Here is a 22303-nt window from a genome sequence, read left to right on the forward strand (position 1 = left end):
TTCAGATGCATATTTATGATCTATACTAGCCTCCTACAGTAGAAGTTTGAAAGCATTCAGTTGAATAGTTTTCTATTTTATTCAAATATTTGCATTGTGCTTAAACTTCTGCAATGCACTGTAAAGCAGTTTTCATGTGTGTCAATGTCTATAAAACGTCAAAAAGTATGTAGTAAGTTTATTACCGAAAAATAATTTGATGATACAGATTACTTATTTTCTTAATCTTCAGAAATACAGTCAAACCACATTGTCATGTGACTCCCCAGACTTTTTACAAAATATATTCATAAGCAGGTACATGTTTAAAAGAACTTGATTCTTACAGTAAGAAAGATGTAAAGCATGAAGAATGGAGAAAAAAAGTTAGAACCTTTTTAATAAAGCTTAATTTCAAAGTAAAACATATGAAACTTTTTCCTTCATCTGTTGCAACAAGTCTGCACCAAATCTCTCTGTAAATATTGAGTGAATGTTATTCAATTGAAGTCGCTTAAAGAAAAAAAAGTAGCAAATAAAATTAATTCAAGGGTAAATCTGTGTATCAAAGTATTTGTGGATAAATCATTTTTTTTGCGTTCAGATCTAACAGAACAGCTCAGTTTTGACATTATGGTAAAGTGAATTAATATTATGTTAATATGAACACAAAATAAGATTTAAAAAAAAACAATGATAATTAATGTCTGATTTCTAATACAAATAAATATGACATACTATATCTAGCATTCCATACGCAGAAAAGCACGCTATTTATTTTGCCAGCATAATATACAATATTTCTTTTGAAATAGCAGTAAAAATGGGCAACAATCAAGTTATTGATACTTTTTTAATTTAATTTTTTAATATATTACTCTTATTTTTAACTGATGAATCACTTTCAAAATTAAATTTTATAATGCAGTTTAAAACTTTCTAATTTTTTTTAAATAAAAAGTCATAAAAGAGTTTGAATCCAAAATTATTACCTCAATTTTAGAGCATGCATCATCTAAAAACTGAAAAGCTTTTAAACCAGACTGAAAGGCACCATGAGCTGATGAAAATGCACTTTGGTCAAAGGCTTCCCCAGAGAAAATCATAATAGGCCACTGCAAAAGGAAAATCATATGTATTGTATAAAGTCAATCCTACCCAATTGAAAGCAACATTCACAGACAGTGAAAGTTGCTTGGTTTTGTATATTTTTATAAGTTTTCTGGTCACAAAATTTGCAAATAGTTAAAACATCATAAAACAGAGAATGAAATGGATCAAACTACAACTTCTTAGAAATTGTAAGGAGCTTTCTTTTCATGTTGTATGTCACAAAAGGAAATATTTAAATGCTAATAATTATAGTTTTTTTACCACAACCCGACTATTTGTTTATCATTTGGTTTATTCCTCTTTTTTTTATGTAATGCATTAAAACATGTACTTCAATCATTCTTGCTTTAAAAGGAAATCTGACAAGCTGTTGTTTCTTAACCTACTTGGGGCTTAAAAGTAGTATTTTGCACCATAGTACGAGGGTAAGGTGAAAAGTTCTCGGCCTGACACAGAAATGGCTTTCAAATAGCAAAAATGTATGTTTTCTGACTAGGCGCATATGGTATAAAATTTACGGTATAACGTACCACATCTGTTTCGTTTTCCATCCCTCTTATCTCCCCAGAGAACGGTTTTTTCCCCTTCATGTCTTTACTCCGTGAGAATTTGTGAGAGAGTAATGACGTGACGAATTACATTAGTTTCGGTCAGTGAACTTTCGGCCAATCGGACGCTGGTTTGGGTTTGATTTTCTCTTCATTGGCTGCAGAACCGCTTCTTGCTAGTTTTTGGCTGATGCAATCATTTCTTCCAAAATGTTCGATGAAAAGTTTATATATAGAGGTGAAGCGCTTTTTTCGGCAAGATTTGAGGATTTTGAAATTCTACTAGCGTAGGACCTCGACGAGAGTGCGTGAGCAAAGGGCGATTGGCTCAACGGCTTCGCCGCTCCGGGGCTGTGAGAAATGCGATGTGGTTTAGTACGGGGTGAGGCAGCCGCCGTCCTTGTAAAGAGTGTGGAAGTTGAATGCTGTGTGTTTGCTCCCCCATGGATATATCTTTTGTGTTTTGTAAGCGACCTCCACTTGGCCATACGCATCAATAGGGAAGTTTTCGATTTTTCAATTTTATTTTTATATGATAGAGTAACATGTATGAACATCATAGGTGAAAAAATTTTTGCGATACGATAAGTAGTTTTTTTTTAAATTAATTTTTAAAGCTCAAGCGCCTGTGACGTCAGATGGCATAGGAAGTGACGTCCGATAGGAGAGAAACGCTAGCGAACCGGTTCCCATGTCATGGGAGAAATCGAAGTACGTGCATTCGACTTCGAAGATGAAACGTAAAAGGCTTATCTCCTCGCGTTTCTGGAACATTAAACCTCTCATCCTCTCGGAAATATTCGAATATCACCATTAATATTATTTGAGGAAGATTATTTAGATTGTGCTTTAACGAATCCGGCCTCCATAGTGTGTTCAAAAGGATTATTGAATTTCTAAAAAATAAAAATATCAACGCGCTCAAAATGTCCCTAGCGAAAACAAGGGATCTTCGGCGGAAGGCTGCCCATTCGCGCCCTGTGACGTAGGCTCGTGACGTTTCAGAAGAGCGCACTTTTGCGCGTGGATTTTTAAAAATTCATTAAAAATCAACCACGGTGTTTTAAAATTCGGCGATGGTGAATTTTTTAGTTTTGAGGGTCAATTAACAATATGCAATAGCCAAAATATGAACATTTAATAGGTTGCAACTTCCCTATTGTTTATGTGTGCGTTATCTGTCCGTGTTGTGTTCACCGAACTGTGACTGTAGTGAAAATGTCTCCAGCGAATAAATTTTCATCTTGAAGTAATATCTTGCCGCCAGATTCGTCTTTTCTTGCGTTTGGTGCCATCCTTCTTTCGAACCTACAGATGTTGTGAGTATGAAATCATAGGTTTTGTTATTATGATTGTGCCGACTTTCTTAAAATGAAGTTTGTATTGCTAAAATTGAATGTATCTGAATTTTGGGTTGGTTCCTTAATTTTGGTATTTCTTCTGAATATGCTAATTGCTTTTTCAAAGTTTGTCTATTTATTCACAGTGATTCAACGTTGTCGCGGCGTTGTCTCACGGGGCCTTGGGCTATTTTGCGGTGCAATTTCTTCATCTGACACGGACGCAATATGTACTTTAATATTTTGATCATTGGGCCTTGGCATGAGATTAAGAGTAAACATATTTTCTTTGACTCAGGGTGACCAATTGTGGTAGTTAAAAATGTTGACTTTGGTCATGATTTTCCTCAATTCCGTAAAGGAGTACCCCGACTGCCTCAGAATTTCTTTGACAAGAGAAACCACTTGTAAGCCACACTGTTAAAACTACAGGATGCATTAGGCACCCTTCAGGGGAGAAACGCTTGTTCACCAGCGGCACCCAATACGGAGCCGAAATCGCACCTCTAAATATGGTGAAAAACAGGCACCTTTTAAAAACTAGACAGTCGGAGTGAAAAAAAGGAACCTTCGGAGAGAGAAATGGCACCCTTACCATAGATCCTCCTCCTCCCTCCCCCGTATTGTGTGCGTTTTTGAATACAGTTGTGTATTTATTTATTTATTTATTTATTTTTTAAGTTTTGTTTTGATTTATGATATTCTACGTTTTGGACATTTTTCACATTGAACTCGGTATTGGAAATGATTAAAACATGTAATTACAGCATTTGATCATATTTCAGAGTTTTCAACATAGTTAAGAAGTGCTTATAGCTTTAATTCATCTAAACGTGCTCTAACTCAGTGTTTCTCAACCTCTTTTGACCCACGGGCGCGGTAAAAGCAAATGAAAAACTTTGCGGACCGATGAAATCTTTATCGTTTTCTTAAAAATTCATAAAATAAATAATATGAATAATAACTCTGGGGCCGTTAAAAAACATGTGAAAAAAATCAGGGTTCTGATGTTTTTTTTTAAACAAAAAGTAATGTTAAAAATTAATAAAACAATAAATATCTACCCCTTTACTTGGTATCAAAGATGTGTCACAAATACGTTATAATTTAAAAACGAGTAATTATTTAAAACATGTGAGAAATTATACATTTACTAAAACATGACGTATTCCGAAAATGAAGCATAGCTGTACTTATGGATTATTTACATGATGAGCCAAAAATATTCAGGGATATTACAATTACGGAAAAGCAAAATCGTTTCATAAACGTTAATCAAGAGTAACAAAATAAAATGCACATCAAGTTTTTTAACCAGTTAAATAAAAAACCAAAAGAAGTTTCTAACGCTATGAGGCATTAACCGCTAACAGGAAATGATTCTAACACTTGAATGAAAAAGCAAAAAAAAAAAAAAAAAAAAAAAAGAGCTAGACTGAGAGAGAGTTTTTTTTTCTCGCTAGCTTTCTGTTATAATCTACGAAGCAAAAGAAACATTTTATTAAGGTTCTTTTGGTGATTAATAAAAGCTGCTTATCGAGTATTCAAGAAAATAATGACAGATATTTTTAATATAGCGTTTTGAATGATGGAAATTTCACGATAGTAACGGTAAACGGGAACTAGAAGACTAACGGTTACTGAAAAGCAATAAATGCACTTTTAAACACTTAACTATGTTTGAAAGCCCTAAAAGCTACAAAGTGATCAAAAGCTGTACTTACTTGTAATTTCGGAAAAATAAACCTAGAAAAGTTGTGTTTTAATCCAATATTATACTTCATTCAATGTGAAAGAGACACAAACGCAATCATCATTTGTCCGCCATATTGAGGTGGTTGAATGTATGTCTAAGGCAAAAAGCGCATGCGCAATGAGTCTTTCTGCGATTGCATGCTGTTTTGGCTCCTCTGCTCTATTTCCTGGCTTGTGTTGCTCCTTCAGGCACTATGCTTTCACCTTAGAGGGAATATTTTCACTCGTCTGGAACCCCTGGTTATAACAGTGCATGTCATACGTATTCGGTGCAATGAAGCACACTCTTTATCTCTTTGCCTACTCACTAATTTGTTCCCCACCAGGGGGGAAACTACGCGACAGTGCACTTGTTATTAGTTCGTATGAAAAGTTTTAACTTGTTCTCTCAAGTAGTTTAACTCCATGAATTTTTGTAGTGGACGTCCTAGGTGTTTCTCTTTAAAATAGATAAAATTGAAGATTGTGCGGTCATAAAATTCTTCGTTTTATTTGGATTAGGAAATTAATCCCGCGTTGAAAAACGTTATTTTGGACTCTACTTCCATGTCGACCGTTAAAAAGTAGGCGGTCGTCCCCTGAAATCCCCCACGTCCCTCAAAGATGGTTCGTGAGTCCCTACAAAAAACCGCAATCACAGCGGAAATCATCGAAAGAGTACGAAATATCGTGTTGGAAGCTAGGTGGGTGAAAAAGCTAAGGCTGTAAGGGTATCGGAAAAAAGGGTGTGAAACATCTTGCACAAAGAATCGGGGGTGCCAAAGCTCGGCACAAGATGGGTGCAGTATTTGCTGAATGCCGATCAAAATCAGATTTTCGCGGCAATGCTTGGATCGTTGCAAAAGTGATCAGAGCATTTTGGTGCAACAACTTGTTTTATGATGATTGTCATCATCATGGATGAGACATAGGTTCACCATTACATGCCAGAAACGAAACAATGAGTAGAAGCCGGTGTTTGGAAGAGAGAAATCGATTCTTCTGTCGGAAAAGTTTTGGGCAACGTGTTTTCGGATGCGAAAGGGATCCTGTTATTGATTGCCTTGAGAAAGGTAAAGCAATTACATGCAGATATTACTTTAACCTTCGTGATCAGGTTCATGCCAAAATTCTGGAGAAGAGGACTAGTTTGAAAGGGGAAAAAAATAATTTTTTTGGCGATAGGTAAACTGCGGAATTTGAGGTAAAAGTTGATCGGCCATATTCCTCCTGTTCTACTGGCACCCTCACAGTTCCATCTGCTAACAGACTTGAAGAAATTTGTTTCTGGAAAGGGCTTGAAAGGAGGAGATAGATATTTTCACAGCCATTCAGACTCTTATTTCCGGGAAGGAGTACTAATGTTGGAGAAACGCTTGATTAAGTTTATTGAAGTCAAGGGATATTATGTAGAAAAATTAAATCAATTTTAAACTGAAAATCAGTTTTTCATTGTTAGGTCGAGAACTTTTCACCTTGCCCGTATTGATTTCAAAAGTGGAATATGAGCATCAAAAGTATGATCAATCATTATTTTAAAAAAGCAATACCGCCCCCCCCCCTTCTCCCCCGAAAAAAAAAACTCAAACTAAAGCATTAGTTTAAATCTTTCAAAAACCTTACGTATTGCTCAATTAGTGAAATAGACATTCTTGCAATTTGAGATTAGCTGTGAAAAAGGGCTTCCAAAACCCCAAAACACGCGTTTGCTTATAGATTTGTATTAACGTTTTAGCACAACCTACCTATTTTTTTCTTATTTCGCAAAATTTCAATGTTGCTAATTCAGAATAAAATCAACAGCTAACGAAAATTGTAATACAAAAAAGAACTCTTTACAAAAACAGAAATAGCAAAAAGAAAAATTTTCATACAAGAGTATGAAAATTCTACGTTACTGATCTTAAACAAGTGAATTACATTTTACTTTTATTCATTTCTGAACATTTTAAACAAATGAAGAAAGTGGTAGCAGGTCAACATATATGCAACTTTCTGTTCGTTTCTTGATTTTTCTTGTAATCCATACACTAAAGCTTGACCACGTGGTGGATGACCTTGAAGCAGAACCATCATTTGTAATACGTTGTTTGTTATTATTTTGTAATAGATTAAATTGCGAGTACTATTGATATCTTTATATGAATTTCCGATTAGATGTCAGCTTTTAGAAAATATTCTTAGGCTAGAAAATTATTCAGTCTTGAAGAATAACAAAAATAATTAAAGATTAAAGAATGAAATTTAATTCTTGAGTTTGAAGTGAAAACAATACAAATAAATAAATAGATAAAACATCTTGCAAACGTACTGATTTCATACTGTCATGTCAATGTATCCTGACATTTTCCTGTCATATCCATACGTATGTAGGATTACAAAAGCAAGGTCATCTTGCCTAGAGGCTGGACTCATGCTGTCATGACATCTTGATATTTTCCTGTCATATCGATATGTATGCAAGATTACAAAAGCAAGATCATCTTGCCTACAGCTTGATTTCACACTGTCATGACAACATCTTGATATTTTCCTGTCATATCAATACGTTTCTTGGAACAAAGGAGGGTCAGAGGGGACATGATACAGTTGTTTAAATTTATCAAAATGAATGATGTTAATGGATTACATTTTTGCACCGAAGGCAGGAAAAGGGGGTCATTGTTTTAAGCTATTCAAATCTCAGGCTAACTTGGAAATAAGGAAAAAACTACTACTTCAGTAGGGTTGTGGGCACTTGGAACAGCTTACCGGAAGAGATGGTAACGAGCAAGGGGGTGGACAGCTTTAAGAGGGCCATTGTTCTTCATTGGGGACTAATAAACTGACTAGGACCAGCCTAGCTGTGCCAAGAGCCTGTTGCTGGTCGTCACATTTGTATTTGTATACAGGATTACAAAAGCAAGATCATCTTGCCTAGAGACTGGATTCATGCTGTAATGACAACATCTTGATATTATCATGTCATATCATTATGTATGCAGCATTACAAACGCAGCCTACCTTGATATTTTCCTGACATTATGCTGAATACACCTTGTCAGTCAATATTGTGGCAGCCTGCTGACAGCATAAATGGAGTAACATAACAATACTGAAGCAGCATTAATGCAAGATGATATTTCCTAACATGTCAACCTTTATGCAATGCGGAGACAAGATATTTTTCTTACTGTTGACATTATTGAAACCTCAACAGCTAATCTGAAGCTTCTTTTGCTGATTTAAGCATTAATAAATGATTAAATATATCACAACCTCAAACCAGGGTATTTGATCATGCTGTTTGCTTGTTTTTTTAGTTAAGTTTTGTTTTGACTTAAAAATATGTTTTTAACTTTAATTAATTTTCTGAAGAAAAATGCGCTTTTGGTTAATGCATGAATCAGCCTAAGTTCCAAAGTATATAATAGTTTCTTTTCTTTACATTCTTAAAAGCTAAAAAATAACACTAGCATCGAAAAGAAATCATCAGTATCAATAAAAATCGATGAATGAATTGTTTACTTTTTTTAAAAAAAATGTATAGTATACATTTCTTCTTTTAATGATTTATAAAATCTGGCTAATATACAGACATATTATGTATCTCAAAAAGTACCTCAATTTCATTTTCTTTTTCACTAACATAAGTACAGCACAAGGGAGAAAAATCTTCTGTTGAATGACCAAACTGAGAGAACTCTTTGCTCCGAAAACTATAAGCTCCTCTTATGTAGGGATTTGTGTACCAGTAAGTCCTATAATATTCATAAGAGCTATACTAAAAAAAAAACATAAAAACAAAATATATACATTGATACCAGGGTGTCGCAACATAACTTCCTAATTTCAAAACATAATGGAACCCATTTTATGAATCAGAATGATTTATTTATAAAAAACAATGTTGATAACATCAACATTGTTTTTTATAAATAAATCATTCTGATTCATAACTATCATTCATTTTCACTCGTCTGGAACCCCTGGTTTTAACAGTGTATGTGAAAGTTTCATTTTTGTAGTCGCGATTTGTTCAAAATTTAATATTTCTCGTATTTTTTACTAATTAAATCGCTTTGGGCGAATGTAAAATAGATCAAAAGACATATAGCTGTAGGAATAAGTCAGAGTGTGAAACAGAATCAGTAAAGAAAAAATACACTGTAAAGAAGACAGTTCAATTTCGGTATAAAATCGGGGTTTTGAAAATCACAGTTACACTGTTAAAGCCGTTTCATCATTTATTTTGCTATTCATGTGTTTTTTCTTTGTTTCCTCTTTCTCCCTACCCCCTTTTACTTGCAATTAGCGATTTAACTTAACAGGTGTGGGACAGGAATTTTCCAAAAGAGGGGGGTTCAGGATCGAAAGTCGACCGTTCTTATATCTATACCCTAATACGCCGTCAAACGTATTCTTTTGATGTTATCAATTGTCAGGAGCAAAAACAGTTACAAAATTAATTAACGAACAAAGAAAGTTAGCATTTGTAAATAAATTAATTAATTAAATTACTAGAAAGCTCAATAATTTATGTTTTTTAATTTTTTATAATTCAAGAGTAAAAAATTACGAATTATTTGTGTTAGATCGAACATCTTTCATTTCCAGAATGTTTTGTTTTTCATCTTCATACCTTTTTCAAAAAGAAAAATATTGTCGTATCAATACGTTTCCTGGAGCAAATGAGAATTCAGAGGGGACATATGATCCAGTTGTTTAAATTTATCAAAATGAATGATGTTAATATATTACATTTTTGCACCGAAGAATCAATTCAGAAAAAAAGAGGGTTGGGGGGGGGAGTCATGGACAACCCCCCCATTTGAAGTTTTAAAAATGTCTTCTAACAAAGTGTTCTGTATTCAAATGTTATGAAATAAACTTTGTTTGTCATAGAAGAGCACATTTAGTTTTTTGAGTCATGAAAGAAAAGAAAGAGAAAGAAGCAGAATTGTTTCCTGTAAAATAAAAATTAGTTTCAACAATAAAACATTAAAATTTAAAATAATATACAGTTTGCATTGTAAATTAAAGATTTGAGAACTTCAGAGAATATCTATTGTAGTTCGATCATAAAATGCTATTAAAAAAGTAGTACCTGAAAATTACTTTTGGGAATGGAATATCTTTTTTATTGAGAAATATTCTTAAAATTTTAGTGCAAACTTCTTTCACAGTTATATCATCAATGTTTTCAATTTGTTTTGCCTCCATACCACCAATCCAACCAAGTAAAACATTGGGTTGATTTCGTACAACATCAAAACCAGTGATTCCATTAATCCATGGATTCTGAAAATAATAACAGTAATAATAATATAATAATAATAATAATAATAATAATAATAATAATAATAATAAAGCTACAATATTAGTACAAAATTGCAGAACACAGAATGAAGCAAGCTACCATGAATATGTTCTTTAATAAAGTAGTTCATTTATTTACGATTGGAAATTGATACTCAACTTTTTCTTTCTTTTTTATGTGTGTAATGATGAAGTTTAAATATTTGCAACAATTAATGCAAATAGTTTCGATTTCCTACTTTTATTACGGAAAAAGTTCATTTGGATATGGTTTACATTAAAAAAATTCTTGCAAATGAATCGTAATAAACATTTTTGTGACTAATAACAGAGGTCTGTCCAGGATTTTTCACATGGTCCGTTTTTTGAGAAAAATCAGATAATTTTGTAAAAAACTCTAGTAGTTTTCTGAAAAATTAAATAATTTGAAATTTCAAAATTTATACATATAGTAATATATTTGAGGGGGGGCGCAATGCACAGATTGCGCCATTGGAATTTTTGCTGAGTGATTTTTCTCTTTTCTGGGGAGAATATAATTTTTTTTTTTGGTGGGGGGGGGGTCTTCATTGTATTTTGCGGAGGGGGGAAGCATCGTTCTTCTAAAACTACGTATCCCTGATGTATCAATATCAATGTAGCATTCCATATTATTCTAAATTTTCCTTACTACGCTAGAAATATCTAGAGGCGTTATATAATATAATAAAAACTTAAAATAGTTGAAACAAAAATAAAATTCAGCCGGCAGTTCATCATTTAATTTTTTGACATATGACACTCTTAAAGAGCGTGGAGTTTCGTTTAAAGCTTTTCAATTTTATGATTTAAAAAAAATAAAAAGAAATTTTTTATTTGTCTGACTCTTAACAAAGCGAAGTAAACATTTTAAATGTGAAAAATCGGTTTCGCATAGTGGATGTAAAAAGATAGCAATTTTCCAAAGTAAAGGGTTAAAAAGTATAAAATCGGCTTATAAAAGAATTTATTTCAGAAAAAGTAATTTTAATTTACAATTTAAAGGTTTACGATAAACATACTGTTAATATCTATCGGCATAGTTGAAGCAGACATAAAATTAAACGAACGATTCAGCGTTTTAACTTGATCATCATAAAAGAATACGGAATTTTGCTTGAAAATTCTCACCTGTGATTTTAATAAAAATTAAAGGAAATTTCCTTTATTTGCCAGCTAACAAAGCGTGGTAAGCATCAAAAATGAGTGGAATTCAATTTCCATATTGGATGCAAAGAGATTGCATTTTTTCAAAATGAAGGCCTCAAAAGTATAAAAACGGCAAATAAAAAAAAAAATCTGTAAGAAAAAGAAAAAAAAAAAAAAGAATGGCATTTTATAACAGGTTAGAAGTGCAAACATTAATATCATATACATATCTACGTGATTTTTTTTTTTGTTAACAATCGGCATTATATTCGCCGAAAATTTGGAATAAGGAAAAAAAAATTCGAAGGTGAGGTGATAAAAAGCATAACGGAAACGGACAGTACCGAACTTCCGGATTAACACACGAAAAAATACGGAATATAACCGGAAGACAATTACCCTTGTTGTCATCAAAAATTCAAAACCCATATGAATTTTCTCCTAAAATAATGTAAAGACAGGTCGCTAAAGAGTTGAAGGTCAGGCGATAAAATGGTGATAATTTTAAAACTGGTAACTTTACCTGAAGCGATCACATTTTCCCACTATGGATTTGTACTGCAAAGTTCAATTCCCTGAATATGCTATAATTTCTATTTTCTGTATAAACCATGAGCGGGGAGAAAACACCTTACGTGGCAATTTTGCACAGTTGCAGAGGATAACATTTTTAGAGAAATCTACAATAGCAACATCGTTGCTAGCCATTTTAATCCGACTATGATGAAACAAACAAGCAACACACTAAAAAAAAAGGCAACTGACTTAAGTTGCTAATTCCTTTTAAAGAAGCAAACTCACATTAACCACAAAAGCTATATTTGGCAGTATTAGTGATTTATCGCTTGTGCGAGCACCAAAGAAGAGCGCCAATTCGTTTTTCTAAATTAGCAAATCCGTATTATGAGCAGGTCCCCCGCCCCTTAATTTTAACTTCAATAAAGGTTCCAGAAAGTATCGACTTACATAAGAAAATATGCGTCATTTTTAATTCAGATTTGCTTTTTCAATAAATAATTTGCAAAAGGTCCGTTTTGTTTGATCAAAATTTTGCGAAGGGTCTGTTTTGGAATGAGGCGATTTTTGTGAAGGGTTCGTTAACGAACCCAAATTTCCTCTTGACGAACCCCTGCTGATAGTATTTATTACACACCATAATTTTAGTTTTCTTTCTAGAACTGTATTATTGTTTTCAACCTAAGAATAGATTTACAAAGCATGGTCTATAGCTGCAGTTATAAAATTCAATCAGAATAGTATCAAAATTGCTAATTTTTAAATATGACATGAAAAAAATAGCACTTAACTTTTCTTCCTCATTTCAATTTCTTTTTTCAAATATTTAGTGCTTATTTGGCATTTTGTAGACGCTTATGACACTGCATGTGCTTCCCCCCCCCCCTTGCCTCACATTCTACTTAGTTTAGTAATCTTCATTGGACAGTGGCGTAGCTAGACCCGACTTTCGGGGGGGGGTTACTTCTTTTATATATATATATATATATATATATATATATATATATATATATATATATATATATATATATATATATATATATATATATATATATATATATATATATATATATTATATACATATATATTATATACATATATATATATATATATATATATATATTATATACATATATATTATATACATATATATATATATATATATATATATATATATATATATATATATATATATATATATATATATATATATATATATATATATATATATATATATATATATATATATATATATATATATATATGTAAAATCGCTTGGAATTTTTTCCTTTTCTTCTTTTTTTTTCTTTCACTTCTCTCTTCTTTTTCTCTTTTTTTTGAGACTAACTTTTCGGGGGGGGGGGTTTGTCCCCAAAAACCCCCCCTTAGCTACGCCCCTGTCATTGGAGAGGCTTTCTTTGAAATCTTCCTTTGAGTTGTCTTTATTATTCTTCTGTATTTGTTTTCAGTGTGCGCTAGCATTCTGATTTTGACATTCTTGCACTTTTACCAAGAATTTAAGCCCAAACACTTTTGTATTGGGAAGAAGGAGGGGTTAAGCATTGCTAAGGATAGCATTCACATACCGAGAACACACCAAGTTAAATGAATACTTTTAATGTTCCACAATATATCTGTCAAGTTGTTTATTCATACTGATTTAATTTATTTAATTATTTAAAGGAAGGATTTTTTTTTGGGGGGGGGGGGGTAGAGGGGGGGGGGTCAAAACCAGTGTTTCGTATTTTTTTAAAAAGAACATACTGCAAAAACACCTTTTTGAAAAGGTCGAAAAATAGTAAAAAAATAACAAACATCATAAAAAGTTAAAACTTTTTAAGTTTTGTACTTTACAATATATACAATAAATATAAATGCAAAAAATATATTGTACACTAAAACACACAATACGTTAAGAAGTCAACATGAGAAATAACATCACATAATTTGCTAAACTACGCGAACTGTATGTTTTAAAAATATGAAAAAAAAACAAAAAAAAAAAAAAAGCTAAATTTTTACCGAGGTAATGCAATGTAAAGCAAAAAAATTAAAGTAACCTCATTCAAGAGCTTTCTACAATCATTATGCATACTATCCAGCCAGATGAGCTGGAAACCACAACTATCATCATTCCAGAAAGGTTCAGCAAAAACAAGATAAATTTTGTTTATCGTTCCATAGCCAAGTCTTTGTATTGATTGAAGTTTTTTCAGCGGTAAAACTGGATTAAAGAATTTATCCATATTGTCTTTCAAAAAACCAATTGAGGCAGTGATAATAACGCTGTCGGCAGAAATACATTCACCATCTTCACACTGAAGTAAAATTGGAAATTCTCTGTCAATTTCTGTTTCAAAAAATTTTTTTTCTCTGAAAATGAATTTGTCATTCCATTTCACAGTGTTTACTGGCATATTAACTTTTATGCAATTGCTTGGTATTTGAGCACATAAGCTGTCTATCACTGATTGAAAACCAGTTTTGTAATTGATATGATACATCTCTTCACAACAATCCTGCCAATCTGTATAACTTTGAATAGCAACCTCATTTAAACTGTCACAGCCATTGTCTATGGTCTCAAACTTAATAAACCAATGAAATAGTGCCCATTTAACATCAGAATTTGAGCAGTGATTACAGTTAGATATGTAAGAACTGAAGTAAGATGAGAAAACGTCCATCACAGATTTCAAATCTTTGCTGTTAAGATTATTAATACCTAATTCGTTCTTTATATTATTTAAAATTTCTTTGATTTCTTCAACAATTGTTGCATCAACAATGTCTCCATTTGAAGTACAAAACACACCTTCTCCTTCATGTGATGGAAAATCAGAAGGATTGCATAAAAGATTATTGTCATGTGAAAATTTGTACAAAAGGTTGCTGGAGCCATGAAGCCATGAAGCCCCTAATTCCAGAACAGAATTACCTGCAAGAGGAAAAAAAAAATGATGCAGTATTTACGAAAAGTATTTTTCGTTGAGACAAAAGCGTTACAAGAAACAAAAACGAAGTTAACAGTAAATATCAGAGAAAAAGAGAACAATGAGTACATTAACAATCCCTTAAATGGAAATAGTTTTCAAAGTAAACCATTAATAAGAAATGTTAATAAAAATCCCACGTGATGTGTATAATCACCCTCTCCCTTGAGGGCCTACGTCTCACAGAGGTGAGACTTGATAGTTTCGGGGACAATTTGAAAATCTGAGAAAAGTCATATTGTAAAAGAAAAATTTACTCAAACTATCATAATCTGCATTTTTAAAATCAGTCGGAAAAGGATGACAGAAATTAAAAATGGGCCACTACACACCGCCGTGGATAATAACCAGGAAAATACGGTACATTAAATACAGAGGTGGCTCATCCCCATCAAGAGTAAAGGGATACTTTTATTAAATTATGTCAGAAAAATACTCACAACAAAATTTTGAAAAGCTTTCTTGGTTCCAAAAATGGGAAGTTACTGATATCGCGACACTTGTTATTTATGGTGGATCATCTGAAAATTTTATCGGCTGTACCTCTAATACCCAGGATACCCCTCAAGAGTGACAGACTCCCCAAAAAAGAGAAAAATAACCCTTAAAACACCCCTCCCTAAGAATTTCAATGGTGCGCCCATGACCAGTGGCGTAGCTACACACTGTTATAACCAGAGGTTCCAGACGAGTGAATATATTCCCCCTAAGGTGAAAGCATGGTGCCCAAGGGTGCCATACTAGCGAGGAAGTAGAGCAGGGGTGCGAAAACATCAGACAATCGTAGACAGGGGTGCCAAAACAGCAAGCAATCAAAAATGACTTGCTGGCGCCTGCGCTTCCGGCATACATTCACCATTCAACCAGATAACTTCAACCACTTCAATATGGCGGACGAATGATAGATTTCATCTATACGTGGCTTCTATGTTTTTCACATTGAATGAAGTACACTATTGGATTAAATCTCAACTTTTCTAGGATAATTCTTTAAAATAACAAGTAAGTACAGCTTTTGATCACTTTGTAGCTTTTAGGGCTTTCAAACATAGTTAAAAGTATGTTTAATGCTTTTCAGTTACCGTTAGTCCGTTACGATACCGTAGTACCGTTAGTTGTTGATTTTCAGTTTATCATTACTGTCGTGAAATTTCCATCATTCAGAACGCTACTAAATATATATATATATATATATATATATATCATTATTTTCTTGAGTACTCGATAAGCAACATTTAATTACCAAAATAATAACCGGAATAAGATTATCCATAATCAACAAGTGAGAACCTAAATAAAAATGATTCTTTTGCTTCGTAGATTACTACACAACAGCGAGCGCAAAAAATAAAAAAAGAAATCTCTCTCCGTCTAGCTTTTTCTTTTGCTTTTTCGTTCAAGTGTTTGAATCATTTCCTGTTAGTGGTTAATATTTCGATAGCGTTAGGAATTTCTTTAAATTTTTAAAGTGTCGAAAAATTTCATGCGCATTTTATTTTATTGTTATTTTGATTGAAATTTTGAACGTTTGAGAAACGAATTTGTTTTTCCGTAACTTTATTATCCCAGAATATTTTTAGCTCTTCGTGTAAATAATTCATAAGTACCTCTACACTATACTTTCGGTGCGGTTATTTCTCACAAATGATCATTAACTTAACTATGATTATTCAACTTTAAACATATTTGTGACAACTCTTTGATACCAAAAAAAGTCTGTAGATATTTATTGTTTTATTCATTTTTAATATTACTTTGTAAAAAAAAAAAAATCATCAGTACGTAGAATTTTTTCACAAGTTTTTTACCGCCCTGAGAGTTATTATAATTATTATTATTTATTTTATTTATTTTTAAGAAAAGGATAAAAATTTCACTGGTCCGCAATGTTTTTCATTTGCTTTTACGGACCCGTGGGTCAAAATAGGTTGAGAAACACTGATGTAGAGAACGATCAGATGAATTAAAGCAATGAGCACTTCTTAACTATGTTGAAAACTCTGAAATATGATCAAATGCTGTAATTACAAGTTTTAATCATTTCCAGTACTGAATTCATGCAATGTGAAACGTGTGCAAAACGTAGACTATCATGAATCAAAACAAAACTATTTAAAAAAAAAACACACAACTGTATTCAAAAACGCACACAATACGGGGGAGGGGGGAGGAGGATCTACAGTAAGGGTGCCATTTCTCTCTCCCAAGGTTCATTCCTTTCACCCCGGCTGCCTATTTTTTAAAAGGTGCCTGTTTTTCACCCTAGTTAGAGGTGCAATTTCGGCTCCATATTAGGTGCCGCTGGTGAACAAGCGTTTCACCCCTGAAAGGTGCCGAATGCAACTTGTAGTTTTAACAGTGCAGTTTCTGCCGCTCAGGGCGGTCCCTCAATTTGCCGCCCTTTTGTTACGAAATAGTTTATACAAAAAATGGTGAAAAGTATGTAAGTGGGAGGTTCAGGAGCTCTTCCGCCTTTTTAAGCTGTCTTTGGCGACGTTAGAGAGGAGGAGTTGACGATCGGATATCGGACTTTGCTTGAAATTGAAGTCTCAAAAAACGGCATTTTTGGCAATGTTCGCATGACCAAGTTAAGGAAGAAGACTCGGGTAAGTGGCTCTCCTCCTCCCAGAAAATTGTCAAAATTGAAGTCTTAAAAATGTACAAATTGATAACATTAGGAAGGAGATGGAGATCGGAGGTTCAGCCCAGAATTTTCCCTAAATTCTAGATCTAAAAACGCGATATTTGGCTGTTGTCTCGGCAAAGGGGTCTGCTACCCCATTTTGGATCCGCGCTGGGGCGGTGCACTTAAACTTAGCGCGCTCAGAAATTACCACCCCGGGTACGGCCCAGACTCATTCCTTAATAAATTAAATGCAGCTACATTGTAGAATTTCGACGATTATTTTTTAACCTTTCAACAGACGCAGTCTGTATACGAAATGTGAGAGGTTCACGCGTCTCTTGGATACACCACTATACTGTAAATTTTTTGGCATATCTCACAGCTGAACCTTTAGAGCAGGAATTAAAATAGAGGGAGGAAGTCCAATCATTGGTTTAGCAAAAGCTGACCCAAAGACCCTCAAGTCAGGTGACTCAACAACGACGAATGGTTGGCACGTTTTGAGTGAAATAAGCGAAAGAAACCTGATGTCTTCCACACACACACAATGCTTTGGTTTAAAATCTATCAGGTGACTTGGGATTTTGGTTTCATGAATGAAAATCTTTACTCCCTTCATTTTATCTTGTCGTTTTGCATTACAATTTTTGAAGTAAATTTAACGTTTAATTCAGATTATAGAATAGAAGTAGTGTATCTGAGAGGTATGCGCGACTGATTAAGTAAGTTTTTGTTCGATTTTCTATGTTTTTTATAAGAAGTGTTTTTTTTTTAGTGGAGCACCAGTAGCGGATTTTAGGGGGGAGCCAGGGAGTCCGTGCCCCCCCCCCCAAAGGATGAATTAATTTCACTATTTTATTTATTACTTTTGAATCGACCTTTCTTTTGCATTTTTTTTTTTTTAACGTAATTCATTAAAAAGAACACAAAACACACACACCATATTTTGGAAAAAAGCATTTTTGTTTGCTAAAGAAGTATTACTGAAGTCAGAGGCCCAGAGTTGCAGAATACATTCAACTCGCTGGTTTCGAATTCAAGGGACCGTATTATCGCGATTCGTCCACCAATTCTTCTTTGATAGAATCAATAATTAACATTTTTTTTTTTAATGTGTAGGCGCACCTAAAAGAGTCATATCCATGAACCTATTTGCGAAATAATAGATTTATTTTTCAGCTTATAAAAATGCAAAATGAAAGAAATCATGTGGTAGTTTCTTGGAAAAAACCATGATTTTTAATAGAAACGGCATGTAGTATCAATATGTTATCTCAACTGTATCATGGCTTTAAGAACAAAACAGCAACTGTTTTGAAATTCACACAAAAATAGTTTCTGAATTCTTCAGTAAAACTTATATGAAATAAAGTTATGATTTTTTTTTAAATTAATTAAAAAAAACTCAAGTGAGGTATGGGTTTATTTAATAACCTTTCCCTCGTGTTATAGCCATTATGACAATGTTCCTAAGTAAAGCCTCTCATTGTCTAGCATATCGGTGACATTATATTGGGTTTAGCATTTAAATGGCTTGAAACGTTAAAGATATTTTCCATCCACGTTCAAAGTATATTAGGGCGTGATATTTATGTACTTTGAAGTAAATTCATTGACCTAACGGAGTCCCCCCCCCCCAAAAAAAAAATAATAATAAAATTAAAAACACGCACATTTAAAAATAAAGTCATTAAAACTTTGTTATGAAACATCAAAGGCTGGGCAGGGGGGGGGGGCTATTCAATTTCCCGTGCCCCTCCAAAAGATTTTTCTCTATCCGCCCCTGCGGAGCACCGTTTAAACGTATTTCATGGGACCGTTCCGGAACACACATATAATAATCAAGCCAAAAATGATAAATGAATAGAAACTCGAATGCGACAAGAATTTACCTAAATAGTCGCATGTATCTGTCAAATACAAACAGATGTGTTGGATGCTACTGACGCTAGAAAAGTTTATATTAAGATAAAAGTAGGTCTAGGGGAGGGGAGAAGAATAGTTAAAGTTAAACGTTCGGAGAATTATTTAGCGTAAAGCAAAAAAAAAAAAAAAAAACGAAATTGCTTTTTAGTGTATCTCTCCGATATGTGCACTGGAAAAAAAAAAGTCTTGTACGTTCGTTAATCAGACTGGTTCATTAGACAGAGAAGTCGTGGATCAAAAATAATTTTCACGGAAATTTGAAAGCTGTACTGCAAATTTCGCTTTTTAAATAACTAACGTTTAACTTAATGAATAAACATAAAACTTATTGATGGGAATATTTTTATTATAAAGCAGTAATATTAAAAGCAAAAATTATTTGAATGTTTTTTGTTTTTTTTTAAGTTTTGGGGAGTCAATGGCACAGTTTTGAATTAGTAATTTTAATATAAAAACCCCGAAAACGTTGAAGATATTTCTTTTCTTTTCTTTCTTTTTTTGCCTAAAGTAGTAGATTAAAGGCATGATTTCCTCATTGAGAAAATATGTTTTTTTTTTCTCATCAAAAGAGCCAAATTGCCGCCCCCCGAAAAGTGGTGCTGCCCAGGGCGGACCGCCGCCTCCGTCCCACCCTAGCTACGTCACTGGCCATGACCCTCCCCCCCCCCCAAGCGGGTATGCATGAACAATAAAATAACATTAAACTTAAAGGAACAAACAAAACTCCTGTTGATTCAAAACCGAAGGTATATTTGGTCTTTTTACTTTTATTAAATTATGTCAGAAAAATATTTACAACAAAAATTTTGAAAAGCTTTCTTGGTTTGAAAAATGTGAAGTTACTGATACCACTACAGTGGATCATCTGAAAATTTTATCAGCTGTTTCAAAAGAAAGATTTTCTTATTAGGAGCTGTAGACGAATTATGTCACGCTTTGAGTGGGGGAGGGGGGTTCATTAAAGTGCGATGGCTTGTAACAAGGAAGAGGGGGGGGGGGGGGGGGGGTAACAAAAAGTGCGACGTCACGCATTTTTTGTAAAAATATATTTATGAAAAATAGCGTGGCATGGGACAAAAAGGAGGAGAGAGGTCAAAATGTTGCAAAAAAAAAAAAAAATTGCATATTTTATGGACTGCCCTTTGAAAAAAAAATGATTTCACAACTTGGACGATGCAGCCAATGTTAGTATATTGGTAACCGGCTGCTAAATACCTAGCAGTTGCTGAAGACGACTGTCACCAAGCAGATACCGCTTGCTTGGTAAGCAGAGAGCAAAGCTCCTTGTAGCAAGGTTTTATCAAGGCCGCCTTCAAATGCCAAGCAACCAACAAAGAAGGCTGGCTTGTCCAGTGAGCTCAGCTCTTTTAGTGAACTTAGCATTCATGGGGTTGGAGGGCCCCTGTTTTAATATTACTATACTGTTCGAATAAATTGGGACAAAGATATTTTTTCGGGGACTTACAACTGCTTCCCAGCTAGCTCCAGTGGGTTCCCTAAGCAATTCTGTCTGTCTTAATGTCCTCCGGATGTGAGTTTTGATTACTTGAAACTAGTGTAGATAAGAAATTGGGAATATTGAAAAATTATTCAGTTTGTTTATTTCTGAGAGAGGAGAAAGTAACATTTTCCATTCTTTTGTTGTTGTGTACGAAATAGAGATGCAACGGCTAGAGAGTTAGAGGGGAACAACGCCAAACATAGCCGGACTCAGAGAGGCATAAATCCATGGGGGTAAAAAATTTTTCCTGTGGTTGGTATTGGTTAATTGAACATTTGACAACTTCTCTTCTAACCAAAAGTGAGAAGTCTCCGCTACAGTCTCGAACAATGAATATATGAATTTTAAATCAAAATCAAAGCAGACCATATGAAAACAAAATTTTTGCAGGACAGTAAATTGGCTCTTTCTGCCTCTGCAGTTTGCTTCAGAATATGGCAATATTTTCCTACATAGTGTGATAGCTTCATACATGAAGAGCAAAATAAATAAAAAACAATTTCATTATTACAAAAACAAAGTTTAAAATGTAAACCAAGAAGTAGTTGAACCCAAAATTATAATATGATAGTGAATAAGCAAAACAAGCATAACGCATCAAAAGTTGGAAATAAGTAAAAGGTTTTTTTTTTGAAAATAATACGTTTGCTTAAATAAAGAAAGTTGAGAGATTGATATGAAGGATTTAGTGAAAACTCTAAGTAAGAACAAGATGTAAGTTCAGAACAGTAAGAACAAGAAGTTCCGTCCAGAACTAAACGAGTCTACTTTCTCCTATATCAACATCGACTTTCTAATCAATAATCTCTAAATAAACTGAGACTGCAAATTATGTCAAGCATACCTATTCAACATTTAAAGCTGATTTATGGAAACAAAATATGCCTCGTTCATCTAAAGAAATTGATGCGTAAAAAAGTAAATAAACAAACAAACAAAAAAAAAAAAAAAAAAAAAAAAAAAAGAAGAAGAAGAAGAAAGAAAAATTGTAGCACCTTTTAAACAAAGCAGCTAATACATTTTTTTCCATGTGAAAAAATCTTAAATCTATTTAGAAACGAAAAAAAAAACAAAACATATGTATATATATACATATATAAGACAGACGGTGTTTGTTTGTTTGTTTCTTTTTTTGTTTGTATCCGATGACCAGAAAACCCATAGCACCTACAGCACTGAAACTTGGCAAAAAAATTCGAACGTACCCCGGGGGTGTGCACCTCGAAAGTCAAATTTTAAACTTCGAATTAGTTTTTTCATAATTAACTAATTAAGCTAAAATGTCACGTATTTCGAATAATTAGGGGTGAAAAAATCCCCCGTCCCCGAATATTATATGGCGTTGGAAACCCAAAGATAATGATGTTTGTTGCTTTTCTCTCAATTACTTAGAACAGGAGTTGTAAGCGATTCTGATTGAGTCAACTTTCAAGGCTTTTCTTTCTAGAAAAATCTAGGTCTATTTTCCAGACAATTTTCAATTACTTTTTTTAAAAACAGTTTGGGGAAAGTTGTCATTATTTCTTATGAATGTTTTAATGTTATTACTTGAGGTTAAATTC

The 22303-nt window shown here is 33.4% G+C and overlaps 1 protein-coding gene across 1 annotated transcript in view; it reads right to left on the reverse strand.

Moving 5' to 3' along the window:
- LOC129218603 (uncharacterized) overlaps positions 1–22303 on the reverse strand; it is a 272334-nt gene continuing 250031 nt past the window's right edge. The window contains exons 12-16 of the mRNA XM_054852923.1: positions 13756–14633; positions 9801–9994; positions 8316–8454; positions 972–1094; positions 1–455 (exon numbers count right to left, since the gene is read on the reverse strand). Coding sequence (XP_054708898.1) covers positions 423–455; positions 972–1094; positions 8316–8454; positions 9801–9994; positions 13756–14633 — 1367 coding nt within the window. The 3' untranslated portion in view covers positions 1–422. The remainder of the gene's footprint in view (positions 456–971; positions 1095–8315; positions 8455–9800; positions 9995–13755; positions 14634–22303) is intronic.

Source organism: Uloborus diversus, chromosome 3 (genome assembly GCF_026930045.1).
Source record: "Uloborus diversus isolate 005 chromosome 3, Udiv.v.3.1, whole genome shotgun sequence".
Taxonomy (NCBI): domain Eukaryota; kingdom Metazoa; phylum Arthropoda; class Arachnida; order Araneae; family Uloboridae; genus Uloborus; species Uloborus diversus.